The sequence below is a fragment of the Scyliorhinus canicula genome, chromosome 6, assembly GCF_902713615.1.
Source record: "Scyliorhinus canicula chromosome 6, sScyCan1.1, whole genome shotgun sequence".
In the NCBI taxonomy this organism is placed as follows: Eukaryota; Metazoa; Chordata; class Chondrichthyes; order Carcharhiniformes; family Scyliorhinidae; genus Scyliorhinus; species Scyliorhinus canicula.
In genome coordinates this window covers 191,717,188-191,732,960 of record NC_052151.1, presented here as the reverse complement: position 1 = coordinate 191,732,960, position 15,773 = coordinate 191,717,188, and the positions used below count along the sequence as shown (strand labels likewise).

The following is a 15,773-nucleotide window of genomic DNA, read 5'->3' as shown; positions in this document are numbered from 1 at the left end:
ATCCCATTGCAGATTCTTATTTCCTGATGGAACAGCGAGACACGTGGGATTTTTAGGCACATCTGCATCTTGATCCCTCCCTGTTGAGAGTGCTTTGTGCGATTACTTTTGCACCATAGGATTGCCAACTCCCCCTTGCATGCAAATACACACCCAGAATAGAAATAAACCTTTCATGTTTTTATTTCTTAATATTCTCCAGGTCGAAGTCGAATTTGCAAAAGTCCACCTATTTCTAGATTATGACCTGTTTTTACATCAGGAAAAATTCCTTACTTCGATAATGTGAGAGTGGAATGTTGTTCTGCGCAATAAATTGAAATTTTGGACCGAATGCTCCAGCCATTGGGATTCTCTTTTCCCGCCGGCAGCGCACCCCCGTCTGTGGATTTCCTGGCGGAATAGGGTGGATTCAATAGGCAATCTCATTTACCAGCGGCGGGAGTAGAGAATCCGCCACCAGCAAACGGCATGTCGCCAAGAAACACATGGCTGGGGGCTGGGGGCACCAGAGAATCCCGGCAGTTAGCTTAATTTCAATTCCATTTTAATGGGTGAAACGTTTCTGAGTGCTCCCCGACTGCTTGCTTGATTCTTCAGATATTCCCTCGATGGACAAAGTTCTGTGTTGGCATTACGAGTTTGTAACTTCTTCCCTAATAGCCCAGGAATTACCTTATGAGCACGTGCCAAGAATTTTAGCATGACTGGGTTGCCTTCCTGCCATCCGAGGACTGGATGGAGAAGACATCCCTGCCGACACAGCCTTCCCCACAGCCAACCAACGCACTGACAGGCATTAGCTGACTGGAGATTTCATAGAATTTACAGTGCAGAAGGAGGCCGTTCGGCCCATCGAGTCTGCACCGGCTCTTGGAAAGAGCACCCTACCCAAGGTTAACACCTCCACCCTATCCCCATAACCCAGTAACCCCACCCAACACTAAGGGCAATTTTGGACACTAAGGGCAATTTATCATGTCCAATCCACCTAACCTGCACATCTTTGGACTGCGGGAGGAAACCGGAGCACCCGGAGGAAATCCACGCACACACGGGGAGGATGTGCAGACTCCGCACAGACAGTGAACCAAGCCGGAATCGAACCTGGGACCCTGGAGCTGTGAAGCGATTGTGCTATCCACAATGCTACCGTGCTGCCCATCAGATGTGACCGCCCCGCCCCCAGCATCACTCAGGAGGAAGTGCCACCTCAGAGAGATTCCGGCCAGGTTGATTGCATCACCAGAAGCTGCAATGGGCAAGACTGGGATTGCAAGCAATCCCAGAGTACAAATCCTGGGATTCGACTAGCCATGTTTTGGGTGACTCCAGATGGGAGGGAAGAGGAGGTGAGGCCCAGGGCTCTACCCTCAACTTTCTTGTAGCTTTGGACATCTGCTTTCACTTGAGACCAGCTGAACCTCTCCACCACCTCTCAGCCTCTTCACTGCCTCCCTCTCTCCTGAGGCTACCTGCTGAAATCAAGTCTTAGATAAAACCCAACTTCCCACCAGGGTGATTGAAGCTATTCCAGGAATCTCCACTCCCTTTCCATTTATTCCAAACCCCCTGTGCATTGGTAAGGTTGGTGTCAGGTTTGGCCCTGATCTGATGTATGAACCCTACATTCCATCCATCACAAGGGTGACCTGCCTGTAGCTTCACTCTACATCTCTGTCAGTACCTTCATGGCCATTTGCCATTACAATTGTAAAACATACTTTCATCATGTCCAGATAGCACCAGCCTAACCTTTACTTGCTGGCTTCCCCTGCCCTGAAATATCTCCCAAAAAGACCTGTCTTTAAACTCTGCCACATGTATTTTGACCCACATTCAAATTCCTGCTCACCAATCCCCGCCTCACAACTTTTCCTCCGTGCAGATGACCTATAATGAGCGCGATTCTCCATGCGTTCACGGCAGCAGGATCCTCCGGTTTCGCTCCAGTGAATGGGCGATTTGGCTGAGCGCCAAATTCTCCGACCTCGCCAGTGACTCACAGCGGAGAATCCTGGCTACTGTCTCCCTGCTCATGAAGGGCCTTCGGGAAATGTTAGTGCATGGGACTAGTAATCCAGAGAACCAGACTACTGCTCAAGGGACATGGGTTGAAATCCCATCGGAGCAGCTGATGGAATTTAAATTTGAATAAATCTAGAATGTAAACAATAATAACAATGAACATAGAACATAGAACAGTACAGCACAGAACAGGCCCTTCGGCCCTCAATGTTGTGCCAAGCCATGATCACCCTACTCAAACCCACGTATCCACCCTATACCCATAACCCAACAACCCCCCCCTTAACCTTACTTTTATTAGGACACTACGGGCAATTTAGCATGGCCAATCCACCTAACCTGCACATCTTTGGACTGTGGGAGGAAACCGGAGCACCCGGAGGAAACCCACGCACACAGGGGGAGGACGTGCAGACTCCACACAGACAGTGACCCAGCCAGGAATCGAACCTGGGACCCTGGAGCTGTGAAGCATTTATGCTAACCACCATGCTACCCTGCTGCCCCGAATGATGATGACTGTTGTTCATTGTTGTAAAAACCCATCTGGTTCACTAATGTCCTTTGGGGAAGGCAATGTGCCTCCTTCCCTGGTCTGGCCTACATGTGACTCCAGACCCACAGCAATGTGGTTGACTCTTAACTGCCCTCTGAAATGGCCGAGTAAACTACTCAGTTCTAGGACAAACAGGGATGGGGGAATAAATGTTCGCCTTGCTAGCGATGCCCACATCCCATGAAATAATAATTGTAATCCAATCAAAATTCTTCTGCTTTTCTATAAATCCCTCCACTGCCTTGCCCTGAGCTCCAGCCCTAAACCTGCTCAAAATTACATTCCTTAATTCGCACCTTCCTTCCAACAGAGCTTTGAGCCCTCTTGCCTCTGTGCCTTGGAATTCCATCCAATCACTTCCTTCACTTTGCACTTCACATTTGAAAATGTCATTTCTAAACCCATTTTCTTGATGAGGCTTTCACTTGCATCTTTTTATCCCCCAGTGCCTGATAACCTGAATCCATATTTGCGAGATCTCTTGGGATTTCAGAAGCCAATCCTCTTCCATTACAGTTACAGCACTGATATCTACCCGGCAATGTGGAAAATTGACCAGCTATGTCCTATATACAAAAAGCAGCACGAATCCAACTCAGCCAATTCACGGCCCATTTGTCTACTCTCGGTCATCAATAAAATGATGGAAGGAGTCATCAACAGTGCTATCAAGTGGCACTTGCTTCGAATAACCTCCTCACTGATGCTCAGTTTGCGTTCCACCATGGTCACTCAGCTCCTGCCTCATTACAGTCTTTGTTCAAACATGGGCAAAGCAGCTGAATTCCAGAGATGAGGTGAGAGTGACCGTCCTCAACATCAAGGCAGCATTTGACTGAGTTGGCAATCAAAGAGCCCAAGCAAAATTGGTGTCAATGGGAATCAGGGGGGGAAAATCTTCCCTGGTTGGAGTCATAGGAAGGAAGATGGTTGTGGTTGTTGGAGGTCAATCATCTCAGCTCCAGGATATCAATGCAGGAGTTCCTCAGGGTAGTGTCCTAGGCCCAACCACCTTCAGCTGATTTCCATCCATCAAATGATCAGAAGTGGGGATGTTCACTGATAATTGCACGATGTTCAGCATCATTCACAACTCAGAAGTAGTCCATGCCCAGATGCAGTAATACCTGGACAATATTCAGGCTTGGGCTGACAAGTAGCAAGGAAATTCATGCAATACAAGTTCCAGGCATTGGAATCTCTCCAATAAGAGAGAATCAAACCACCGCCGCTTGACGTGCAATGGCGTTACTATCACTGAATCACCTAATATCAACATCTTGGGAGTTACCATTGGTCAGATACTGAACTGGACTAGCCATATAAATACTGTGGCTACAAGAGCAGGTTATAAGGTAACTCACCTCCTGATTCCCCAAAGTCCCCAATCTACATGGCACATGTCAGGAGTGTGATGGAATATTTCCCACTTGCCTGGATGAGTGCAGTTCCGAAAATACTCAAGAAGCTCCAAACCATTCAGAACAAAGCAGCCCACCTGATAGGCATCCCTTCTACAAACATTCACTCCCCCCATCACCAGCACACAGTAGCAGCCATGTGTACCATCTACACAATGCACTGCAGGAGTTCACCAATGTTCCTTAAGCAGCACCTTCCAAACCCACGGCCACTACCACCTCTAGAAGGATAAGTGCAGCAGATGCATGGGTACACCACAACATGAATGTTCAACTCCGAACCATATCCTGACTTGGAAATATATCATCGATCCTCACTGTCGTTGGGTCAAAGCCCTGGAACTCCTTCCTAAACAATACTGTGGGTCTGTCTTTTTTTAATTCATTCATGGGATGTGGCAATCACTGACTTGGCTAGCATTTATTGTCCATCCCTCACTGCCCTCCATTTCAGAGGGCATTTGAGAGTCTACCATATTGCTGTGGATCTGGAGTTACATGTAAGTCAGACCGGGTAAGGACAGCAGATTTCCTTCTATGAAGAACATTCGTGAACCAGATGGGTCCTTATGACAATCGACCATGGTTTCATGGTCAATAGAATTTTAATTCCAGATTTTTATTGAATTCAAATTTCACCATCTGCTGCAGTGATTTGAACATGGGTCCCCAGGTATTGCCCTGGGTTACTAGCCCATTGACAATACCATTACGCCATCATCGACACATTGCCTGCACTGGTTCAAGAGGCAACTCATCACCACCTTTTCATGGAAAATTAGTCTACGAACGACACTCACTTCCCAAAAATGAACTTCTAAAAATTATTCGGAACATCTGAGGTATTAATTTTCACAAAATGGGTGAGGAATACATCACAGACATTAAATATTAGACTTTTGTTCATTTAATGATGGGATGTGGACTTTGCCGAAAAGGCAAACATTTGTTGCCCATTCCTAATTGCCAATGAGAGCAGTAAATTGAGCCACATTGGGTGTGCCTAGAGTCACATATGGGGTAGAGTGGGGAAGGGTGGCTGATTTCTATCCCTAAAGGACACTTCTGAACCACATTGTATATTTAAGACAATGAATCATTATTGTCACAAGCTTTTCAATTCCAGATATTTTAATCAGCTGCGGTGGGATTTGAACCTGTGTTCAGAGAGCACTATTTTTGTTCTCTGGTTTAGCAAACGGATGACATTAAAACTACACTGCCATTGCATGGGTGATTATTAATTGCAATTAATTTAACTCTGCCACTGCGCAACCCCAACCCCAACCGGAATACTAAGTTGATGTCTTACTGCTCTACCTCCATCAATACATCTCCCTGGCCAAGCACTGGGTTGTGGATGTGGAGCTGCCTCCATGACTCTCTGTCCTTTCAGTTTATCACTGCATGCTGAGAACTGTTTGGTGTTTTGATGGTTGCACAGTATTGAAAAGCTCCCCCACAAGGGAAGTCAAATTGCTGTGGCACTGTGGGCCTCGGTCTTATTCATCCCCATTTGACCTTGAATGTGCTGTATTCCCATTTAGAGCATCTCTTTTTCTTTTAAATGAGAATTTCTGTCCTTATAGGATATAATCATGTCAGAAAATTCTGTAAAATGTTACCAATTTTCAAAATGAATAACTGTGCACTGCTGTGTATTTATTGCTATTGAGTGTTTTTCACATTGGCAGCAGATTGCTGAGATTTTCAGGCCATATTAAAGCAATGGCTATTTCTGTGTGTGGTTTTTGTTTTCACATCAGGAAAACTACCATTCCCTAATTGGGAGCAGGATGCAGACCTCTTCCCTGACCTCTGGGAATCCCATGAAGGAACTGGACACACCAAAGTGTGTGTGTGTGACAGAGCTCGGTGGGCATGTACCATTGATTTTCTTCCCTATCCTTGCAGGTGCATCGCCTAACCTTTCCCCATCTTGATGGATGCACCTTCTGGGAGTCATAAACACAGACACATAGGAAAAGGTGGACACAGAGTTATACCCAACGGTGTGTGGCATAGGGTACCAGCACTTTCAAAGCTGTACCTACCCCCACCACTTATCTATACCACACACCTCCACCTCTCACTCTGCATCATGCCTGAATCAGCCTTAGAAACTCACCTTTTTTCTTTGTTTCTGTTATTATTGTTAGGTCTCACATCTACTTTTACAAACTGTTTTTATTCTGTTGTAGTGCATGGCGTATGGGAGGACTGGTCACCCTGGAGCTTGTGTTCATTCACCTGTGGCAGAGGACAAAGGACCAGGTCGCGATCGTGCGTTTCTCCTCAATATGGTGGCCGAGTATGTGATGGACCAGAGTCCCAAACAAAAATCTGCAACATTGCCTTGTGCCCAGGTTAGTGCAACACATGGTTATACAATACCTGCGTGGCGTTAGATCACAGGAACAGTGCATTCAGCTCTTTGAACCTGTTTGAGCCATTCAATTAGATCATGGTTGACCTACATGAAAATGAAATCAAATGAAAATCGCTTATTGTCACAAGTAGGCTTCAAATGAAGTTACTGTGAAAAGCCCCTAGTGGCCACATTCCGGCGCCTGTTCAAGGAGGCTGTTATGGGAATTGAACTGTGCTGCTGGCCTGCCTTGGTCTGCTTTCAAAGCCAGCGATTTAGCCCTGTGCTAAACAGCCCCATATAGCCCCATATAACGCATAAATCGCCACCTTGGTTCCGTAACCTTTAATGCCTAAAAATCTATTAACCTCAGTTTTAACATTTTTTCTTGACCCCTTGGCCTCTACAGTTTTGGGGGGGGGAAAAGCTTTCTAGATTTCCACAGTTGCATGTATGATTAGGTGTTTCGGGTTTCCTGGCCTGAATAACTAAATTCTAATTTGAAGGTTGTACTCCTTTGCTTGTTACAAGTGTTTGCCATAGGTTCTTTTGGAAATGTAAACAATTGGAGGACACTTGATCGCGTCCTAGTCCAAGAGTGAGAATTCATTGCTTTGTTAAGTTAGTAGAGGAATAAAGGATGCAGAGGTGCTTCAGTGTGATTTGGACAAGTTGAGTGAGTAGGCAAGTGCATAGCAGAAGCAGTATAATGTGGATAAATGTGAGGGTATCCACTCTGATAGCAAAAACAAGTAGGTAGATTATTATCTGAATTGCTATAGATTGAGAGAGGGAAATGTTCAATAAGACCTGGGTGTCCTTGTACACCAGTCGCTGGAAGTAAGCATGCTTAGCAGGCAGTAAAGAAGTCCCCTCCAAAGAGAAGAATGGTACTGCCAAATCTAGACCCCCCCTGGCTGTCTAGAGGAATACAGGGGAAGATCAAACAGGAAAAGAAAATATACAATAATAATAATATAATAATCGCTAATTGTCACAAGTAGACTTCAGTGAAGTTACTGTGAAGAGCCCGTAGGCACAAAAAAGCACTGAAGATAGCTTAGACAAGTATAGGAAGAGCGGGGATGAAGTAAAAGAGGAAGTAAGGAAACCAAAGTGAAGCTATGAAAAAAGATTAGCAAGTAAAGTTAAAGAAAATCCAACAATGTTTTATCAATATATTAATAGTAAAAATCAGTTAATGAGAATTGAGACCCATCAGAAATGAAGAAGGAAACTTGTGTATAAATTGTGTAAATTGTATATAGATACAGAGGCTGTGGGAAGGGTTTTAAATGAATATTTTGTCTCCGTATTTACAAAGGAAATGGATGATGCAGATATAGTAGTCCAGGAAGAACGCTGGAAGATATTGGGTGGGATAATCGTAAAGAGAGAGGAAGTACGCAAAGGGTTGGAATCCTTGAAAGTTGAAATATTGCCAGGGCCAGGTGGATTGTTTCTGAGGCTACTGAAGGAGGTCAGGGAGGACATAGCAGATACTCTGAGGATGATTTTCCAATACTCATTGGTAGTATATTGGTGAGGTAACAGAGGATGAGAGAAATACAAATGTGGTTCCATAGTTTAAAAATGGATCGAAGGAAATGCCGAACAAATATAGGCCAGTTAGTCTTACATCGGTGTTGGGAAAATTAGTAGAGTCAATCTTGAGTGATAGGACTAACTGTCACATAGAAAGGCATGGGCTAGTCAGGGATGGTCAGCATGGATATTTTAAAGGTAGGCCTTGCCTCACAAATATGATTGAATTCTTTGAGGAAGAGACAAGAAGGGTTGATGAAGGTGGTGCAGTGGATGCTGTGTACATGGAATTTAGCAAGGCGTTTGACAAAGTTCCACGTGGCAGATTGTCCAAAAAAGTGAAAGCCCATGGGATACAGGGCAATGTGGCAAACTGGATAAAAAGTTGGCTTAGTAACAGGAAACACAGGGTAATGATTGATGGTTGCTCTTGCAAATGGAAAGTTGTTTAAAGTGGTGTTCCACAGGGCTTGGTGTTATATATTAATGATTTGGATGTGAACGTGGGGGGCATGATTTGGAAATTTGCAGGCAACACAAATATTGGCTGAGTGGTGGACAGTGTTGGGGATAGCTATAATCTCCAAAATAAATAGATGGGATAGTGGAGAGGGCAATAAAGTGGCAGATGGAATTTAACACCGAGAAATGTGAGGTCATGCATTTAGAGAGGTCAAACAATTATAGGGACCACACAATAAATGGGAATGTACTAAGATGGGTCGATGAAGTGAGAGATCATGGCATACAAATACACAGGTCCCTAAAGGCAACAGTTCAAGTAGACAAGGTTGTAAAGAAGGCATATGAAATGCTCTCCTTCATTGGTAAAGGATAGATATAGAAAAGTAAGGATATAATGTTGGAATTGTATAAAACACAGGTGAGGCCACGACTGGAGTATTGTGTGTAATTCTAGTCACCAACTTACAGGAAGGTTGTAATTGTTCTGGCGAGAGTGCAGAAGAGGTTTGCCAGGGCTAGAAAAGCATAGCTATGAGGAGAGATTGGATAGATTGGGATTATTTTCCTTGGAACAAAGAAGGCTGAAGAGAGACTTAATTGAGGTGTACAAAATTGTGAGAGGAAGAGATAGAGTGGACAGAATAAAGTTGTTTCCCTTGGTGGAGAATTCTAGAACCAGGGGACATAGATTCAAGATAAGTGGCAGAAGATGTAGAGGGGACATGAGGAAGAACGTTTTTACGCAGAGCGTAGAGGGAGTCTGGAATTCGCTGCCCGAGTTGGTGGTGGGAGCAGCGACCCTAAAAGTACTTGGATCTGCACCTTAAGTGCTGTAAACTACAAGACTATGGACCAAGTGCAGGAAAGTGGGATTAGGAAGGGCATATGGGTGTCCTCAGGCTGGCATGGACTAGATGGGCCAAATTGCTTCCTACTGTGCTGTAACCTTTCTATGGTTCTATGGGTCTAAGGAAAATGGTATGTTGACCTTTATCGCGAAAGGTTTTGAGTACAGGGGCAGGGATGTCTTGCTGCAATTATACAGGGCCTTGGTGAGATCACATCTGGAATGTTATGTGCAGTTTTGGTCTCCTTATTTGACGAAGGATGTTCTTGCTATGGATGGAATGCAGCAAAGGTTTGCCAGAATGATTCCTGGGATGACGGGACTGAGGTTTGAGGAGAGTCTGTTAGGATTATATTCACTGGAGCTCAGAAGAATGAGGTGGGATCTCATAAAAACCTTTAAAATTCTAAACAGGGTAGAAGCAAGATGTTCCCGATAATGGGGGTGTCCTGAACCAGGGATCACAGTCTGAGGATATGGGCTGGACCATTTAGGACTGAACTGAGGAAAAATTTATTCACCAATAAAGTGGTGAGTCTGTGGGGTTTTCTACGAAATAAATTAGTTGAGGCCAAAAGGGATCGAAGGGTATGGGGGAAAGTGGGAACAGGTTACTACGTTGGATGATCAGCCATGATCATAATGAAAGGTGGAGCAGGTTCGAAGGAATGAATGGCCTAATGCTATCTTCTATGTTTCTATGTTAAAAACTTTTACCTCCGACCTCTCAACAAGAATAGAAACGAGAGACAAAAACTGGCAATTGACTGAACGTCACAATGGAATTACGTTGCTATAAAGAAATATTTGTGTTTGTATAGCGTCTTTCCTAACCACCAGATGTCTCAAAATGCTTTATAGCCAATCAATTCATTTTTTTGAAGTGTGGCCATTGTTGTAATAACAAACAACTTGATAATGATTAGTTTAATCTGTTACTGTAATATTGATGAGGGATGTATGTTGGCCAAGACACCAGGAATAACTCCCCTGTTCTTCTAAGTAGTACCATTGGATCTTGTATATCCACCTGAGGAAGCCTCAATTTAATGGAGATCTCATCTAAAGGACAGCACCTCCAGCAGTGCAACATTCCCTCTGTACTGCACCATCAGCCATAGTTGTTGTGGTCGAGTCCAGGAGCAGGACTTGAACCCAATACCTTAAAAATAAGAGGCAAGCACGCTCCCAACCAACCGCAGCTTACAAGTGTAGAGTAAACAGGCCTAACAGGACAATGAAGTCAGCATTGAATGGAACAACTTTTCCCCATTCACCAGTTATTTCCTTAAACATTCCTCCTGTGGCATAGGCCTCCTTCTTTAAAAAGCAGTAGCAGGGTGTAATATTCTTGTTGGATGGCCTGATTTATATTACAAGAATACTTGTAGCTAAAGCTATAAACAATTCATTAACATTAACTATGGGTCAACTATAGACAGCACGGTAGCATGGTAGTTAGCATAAATGCCTCACAGATCCAGGGTCCCAGGTTCGGTTCCCGGCTGGGTCACTGTCTGTGCGGAGTCTGCACGTCCTCCCCGTGTGTGCGTGGGTTTCCTTCGGGTGCTCCGGTTTCCTCCCACAGTCCAAAGATGTGCGGGTTAGGTGGATTGGCCATGCTAAATTGCCCGTAGTGTCCTTAAAAGTAAGGTTAAGGGGGTGGGGGGGTTGTTGGGTTATGGGTGCAGGGTGGATACGTGGGGTTGAGTAGGGTGATCATTGCTCGGCACAACATCGAGGGCCGAAGGGCCTGTTCTGTGCTGTACTGTTCTATGTTCTAAAACAACAAACGAATAAGAGTATGATCATGCATAAGAAACCTCTCTTCCGGCTCTTCAGTCAGTCTGAGGTCATCTGACTTTAACATTCACTTTTATACTAATGAGACTCCTAGTGGTCAGTCGGTGAATTACAACACAACCATGATATCACCAGGGGTTGGGTATGACCAATGGGCTGTTTCCAGACAGAGAAGGGTCAGATTTGTTGGTTTGGGTCCAGAGTCATACAACGGTCAGATCAGGTCAAGAGGCTTGAAGGGACATCAGAGAATGAATTGTTTTTTTAATGACAATCGAACAGCTATGCAGTCACTTTCACTGAAGCCAGCTTTTTATTTCCAGGCTTTTTAAAGCTAATTTTGAAATGCCTGATTGGGCACAAGGGGGGAACAGTGACAGCGTGGTAATATCACTATTCTTCTGGGGACAAGGGTTCAAATCCCACAATGGTAGATGGTGGAATTTAACTTCCATTAATAAATCTGGAAAATAAAGTTAATCTCAATAATGGTGATCGTGAAACTATCATCAATTATTGTAAAAACCCATCTGGTTCGCTAATGTCCTGTAGGGAAGGAAATCTGCCGTCCTTTCTTGGTCTGACCTCAGACCCACAGCAATATGGTTGACTCTTAACTACCCTCTGAAATAGCCAAGCAACCACTCAGTTTAAAGGGCAATTAGGGATGGGCAAGAAATACTGGCCTTGCCAGGGACACCCACATCCCATGAAAGAAGTACGGTGGCACCGTGATTAGCACTGCTGCCTCACAGTGCCAACCACCCGGGTTCAAATCCAACCTTGGGTGATTGTCTGTGTGGAGTTTGCACTTTCTCCCTGCATCTGCATGGGTTTCCTCCGGGTGCTCTGGTTTCCTCCCACAGTCCTAAGATGTGCAGGTGGATTGGCCTTATGCACTATCAATTACGATGAGACGAGAGTAGAGAGTAATCAAGGCTTTATTACGCAGAAATGTGGGCCTCCTGCAGCTGCTGCTGAAATGGCTGCAGCTCAGAGAGCCCACCCATTTATACTCCGCCTACTGGGTGGAGCCAGCAGGCAGGGATCTACCCCCGTACCTGTAGTACAGGGGCCTTACCATAATACCCTCGTATGGAGTATATAATACAACAGTGGTGACTACCACAGCTCCTTTGTATTCAAAGAAATGCCGGTTAGGTCGGGTTATGGCCGGTTTCGATGGGCCGAATGGCCTCCTTCTGCACTGTAGGGATTCGAGAGTTCTGAAAAAAAATGTACAATGTTGCAAAATCCGGACTAAAATTAAATGGGGTTATTCCTCATAGGAATAATGCCATTTTGTTACATCTTTTCTTTCAGAAGTGCTCTGCAGTTCTAAATGAAGATTAGGGAGCGAAGTTGATATAACTTCCCTCATGAGCAAGGAGCCACCCTATAATGAGTATTACAATGTATAAGTCTCAATGCAAAAACAAGAGCAAAAGCTCAACCAAGTTGACACTTTTTTTCAAAGTTTCTGACTTGGATGTCAATTCATGGAATACCGTGCCAAAAACATAGGGAAAAATGGAACCCACAATTGCTTCTAAAAAATATTTTTATGAGTCCTTGCAGGAGAAAATGATTAAAAAGGCATGGGGAACAGGGCAGGGGCATGCGTACAGGTGGAAAGGTTTTGAGTAAAAGCAGCACAAGGCAATGAGCTGAATGACCTCCTCATGTGCTGTAATTCAAGTTGTTTTCTTTGCTTTTGGGATGTGTGAAAGCTCATTAAAAAACGTATTATTCCGGAGCACCTCGTACAATTTCAAGAGGTTTTCCAGTCAACAAAATACTTTTGAAGCACGGCCATTGTTTTAATGTCAGGAATAAGCAGCAGCCAGTTTGCTCATGGCAAGCTCCCCAAAACAGGATAATGAAAACAAAGTGCTGGAAAAACTCAACAGCTCTGGCAGTATCTATGGAGAAAGGAACGGAGTTAGCGTTTTTAGTCCAATGTGACTCTTCTTTTGAACTGGAGCGGTAGCAATGTGATGGGTTTTACGCTGTTGAAAAAAGGGGGATGGGAGGTGGGTCAAAAGTGAAGATCAGGGATAGGTTAGAGTGCGGAGGAGATAAAATGAGAAAATTGTAATGGAATGCAAGACAATAGGAGTGGTAATGATAGTATTAAAGACACCAGTGTCTTTGCCTGTATTCTATGACATCTTTGTTGTTTATACTCCGTCACTCTCCCTGTATCTCTACCTGCCCCTTTTCCCTCTGTTTTCGACAGGATAAAACCAATCACATCCCTCCCTCTCTCCAGTTATCCGGACTGGAAACATTAACCCCGTTCGCTCTCCACAGATCCTGCCTGTCCTGCTGAATTTATGCAGCACTTTCTATTGCAATTTCAGATCTCCAGCAACTGCCGTGTTTTCCTTTCATATTAATCTGATTTAGGTGTTAGTTGAGGGATAAATACTGGCTCCGGGCACTAGCGAGAACTCCCCACCTCTTCTGCAATGCACGGATCTTTTATGCCCAGCTGAGAGGGCAGAAGGGGTAATTGGTTGAATGTCTCATCTGACAGATGACACCTCCAGCAGTGCAGCACTCCCTCCATAAGGCACTGGAGTGTCAGCTTAAATTCAAACCAGTTCAGCATTTAGCAACAGCTAGCAACTTTCTTTCAAAGTGCCTTTCTCTGGCGAAACTTATTTTTATTGAGTGAAATTTCAGTTTGCTTTGCTGCTATTTCAAATCATCAGACCGGATTTTCACAGTGATGGGGAATTATGGATGATTGCGTCCACTGGAACTATTATCTGCAAAAGTTTAGCATATGAGCTCCCTTAGACTTTGCACTCCAGTTAGGGTGGACAATTGCGGGGATTCCTGTGTAACTACAACACATCAGCCCCTTGGTTGAGAATCTGTTCTGGACTTCCTATGCTGCTATCTCCTATTCTATGACTCCTTGGGTGTAAGGTAGACTCCAACACTTGGGAAATCCCAGGTGGAGTGTGTAAAGTTGAACAATTCACTCGCGCCAGATTGACGCAATGCTGAATTTTTACAGCCTCAAAGATTTAATTAATTAATAATCCAAAAAGTTTTGCTTTTGTTGTTCCTTTCGCTGTTTACCTTCAACTTAGTTAGACTCGTATTGGAATATTCCAGGAGATTTCCTGGTCTGCTCTGTAATTTACAAAGTAGGGCACACTAACATAAAAAATGAAATGAATGGAAAATCGCTTTCATTCGAGTTTTCAAATGAAGTTACTGAGAAAAGCCCTTAGTCGCCACATTCCGGCGCCTGTCCGGGGAGGATGGTACAGGAATTGAACCGTGCTGCTGGCCTACTGGGTCTGCTTTAAAAGCCAGCGATTTAGCCCAGTGAGTTAAACCAGCCCCATAACCTGAGACCTGCCAGGGATGTTTCAAGACAGGTTAACAGCACCAGCGAGAATGTTGGTCAGCCTGCTGCTGCCGTGCTCTACCTTTAACAGCCTTGAGAGATGCAGCCTGGCCTGTAGTATGGTCCCTGCTGCTTTTCCAACAGTCCCAGCTTCTGTTCTGGTCTCAGATTGGCGTTCATTAATCAAGCTGATCTACGCATTACCATGACGGCAAACTGTGTTTATTTCACTCCTTTGATGTGCTAAAATGTCCCAAGGTGCTTCAAAGGAAGAATTACCAAAAAGTCATTCGGCGGAATCGAACTTGGAGTATTGCAGAAAAATAGAGACAAGCTGTCAAACTTTTTCATCTTGCACCCATCCGGACCGTTCGCAAGCTAAGCCAACAGTAAAGGGAACAACAATTTATACCGCAGGAGAAGAGAATGTTGATTGGTTGGCAAATGTGTCTGATTGGTAGAGGCATTGCCATGGAGATTGCAGCAGAGAACAGTGACCTGCCAAGCGAAAAATTTCGAGAGTGTGAAATTTCAGTAAATTTTGTACCAAGCCACAAAAGGAGACATTAAGGCAGATGACCAAATATTTGCTCAAAGAGATAAGTTTTAAGGAGTATATTCAAGGAAGAGAGAGAGGCAGAGAGAGAGAGAGATTCTGGAGGGAATTCCAGACCTCGGGACACAGGCAGATGAAAACATGCCCCCCCCCCCCCCCCCCCCCCCAATGGTGGACCATTACAATCAAGGGTGCTCAAGGGGATAAAATTAGAGATCTCTGATGATTGTAAGGCCAGCAGAGATTACTTAAATAAGGAGAGAGCAGGCCATGGATGGATTTGAAAGCAAGGATGAGAATTTTTAAATGAAGGCATTGCCAGATTCAGAGCCAGTGTAAATCAGTGAGCACAAGGGTGACGGGTGAACGGGACTTGGCAAGCAGAACTTTGAATGAGCTAAAGTGTATGAACAGATTATATATTGCAAAGTGCTATGCAAATTGGCACTTTCACAATGCTTTCCAAGATCAAGGCTTAAAAATACCTTTTAATATTCTGCTTGCAATGATTTCTTTCCAAGTCAATGCCAAATAACTACCTCAAATTGCACTTAGCACATTTTGGAAATGGTTGTTGTTATATTATTTATGAAGAAAACTGGCATCATCAAGTGGTAGGTGTGGGTTCTGCATCAAGTGGTAGGTGTGGGTTCTGCATCAAGTGGTAGGTGTGGGTTCTGCATCAAGTGGTAGGTGTGGGTTCTGCATCAAGTGGTAGGCGTGGGTTCTGCATCAAGTGGTAGGCGTGGGTTCTGCATTAAGTGGTAGGCGTGGGTTCTGCATCAAGTGGTAGGTGTGGGTTCTGCATCAAGTGGTA

The 15,773-nt window shown here is 44.4% G+C and overlaps 1 protein-coding gene across 15 annotated transcripts in view; it reads left to right on the top strand.

The window, feature by feature from the left end:
* Positions 1-15,773, top strand: part of adgrb3 (adhesion G protein-coupled receptor B3) — a 920,539-nt gene that overhangs the window by 425,598 nt on the left and 479,168 nt on the right. For all 15 annotated transcript variants that reach the window (XM_038800688.1, XM_038800695.1, XM_038800692.1 and 12 more), the window contains one exon: positions 6,207-6,371. In XM_038800688.1, the coding sequence (XP_038656616.1) occupies positions 6,207-6,371 (165 nt within the window). The remainder of the gene's footprint in view (positions 1-6,206; positions 6,372-15,773) is intronic.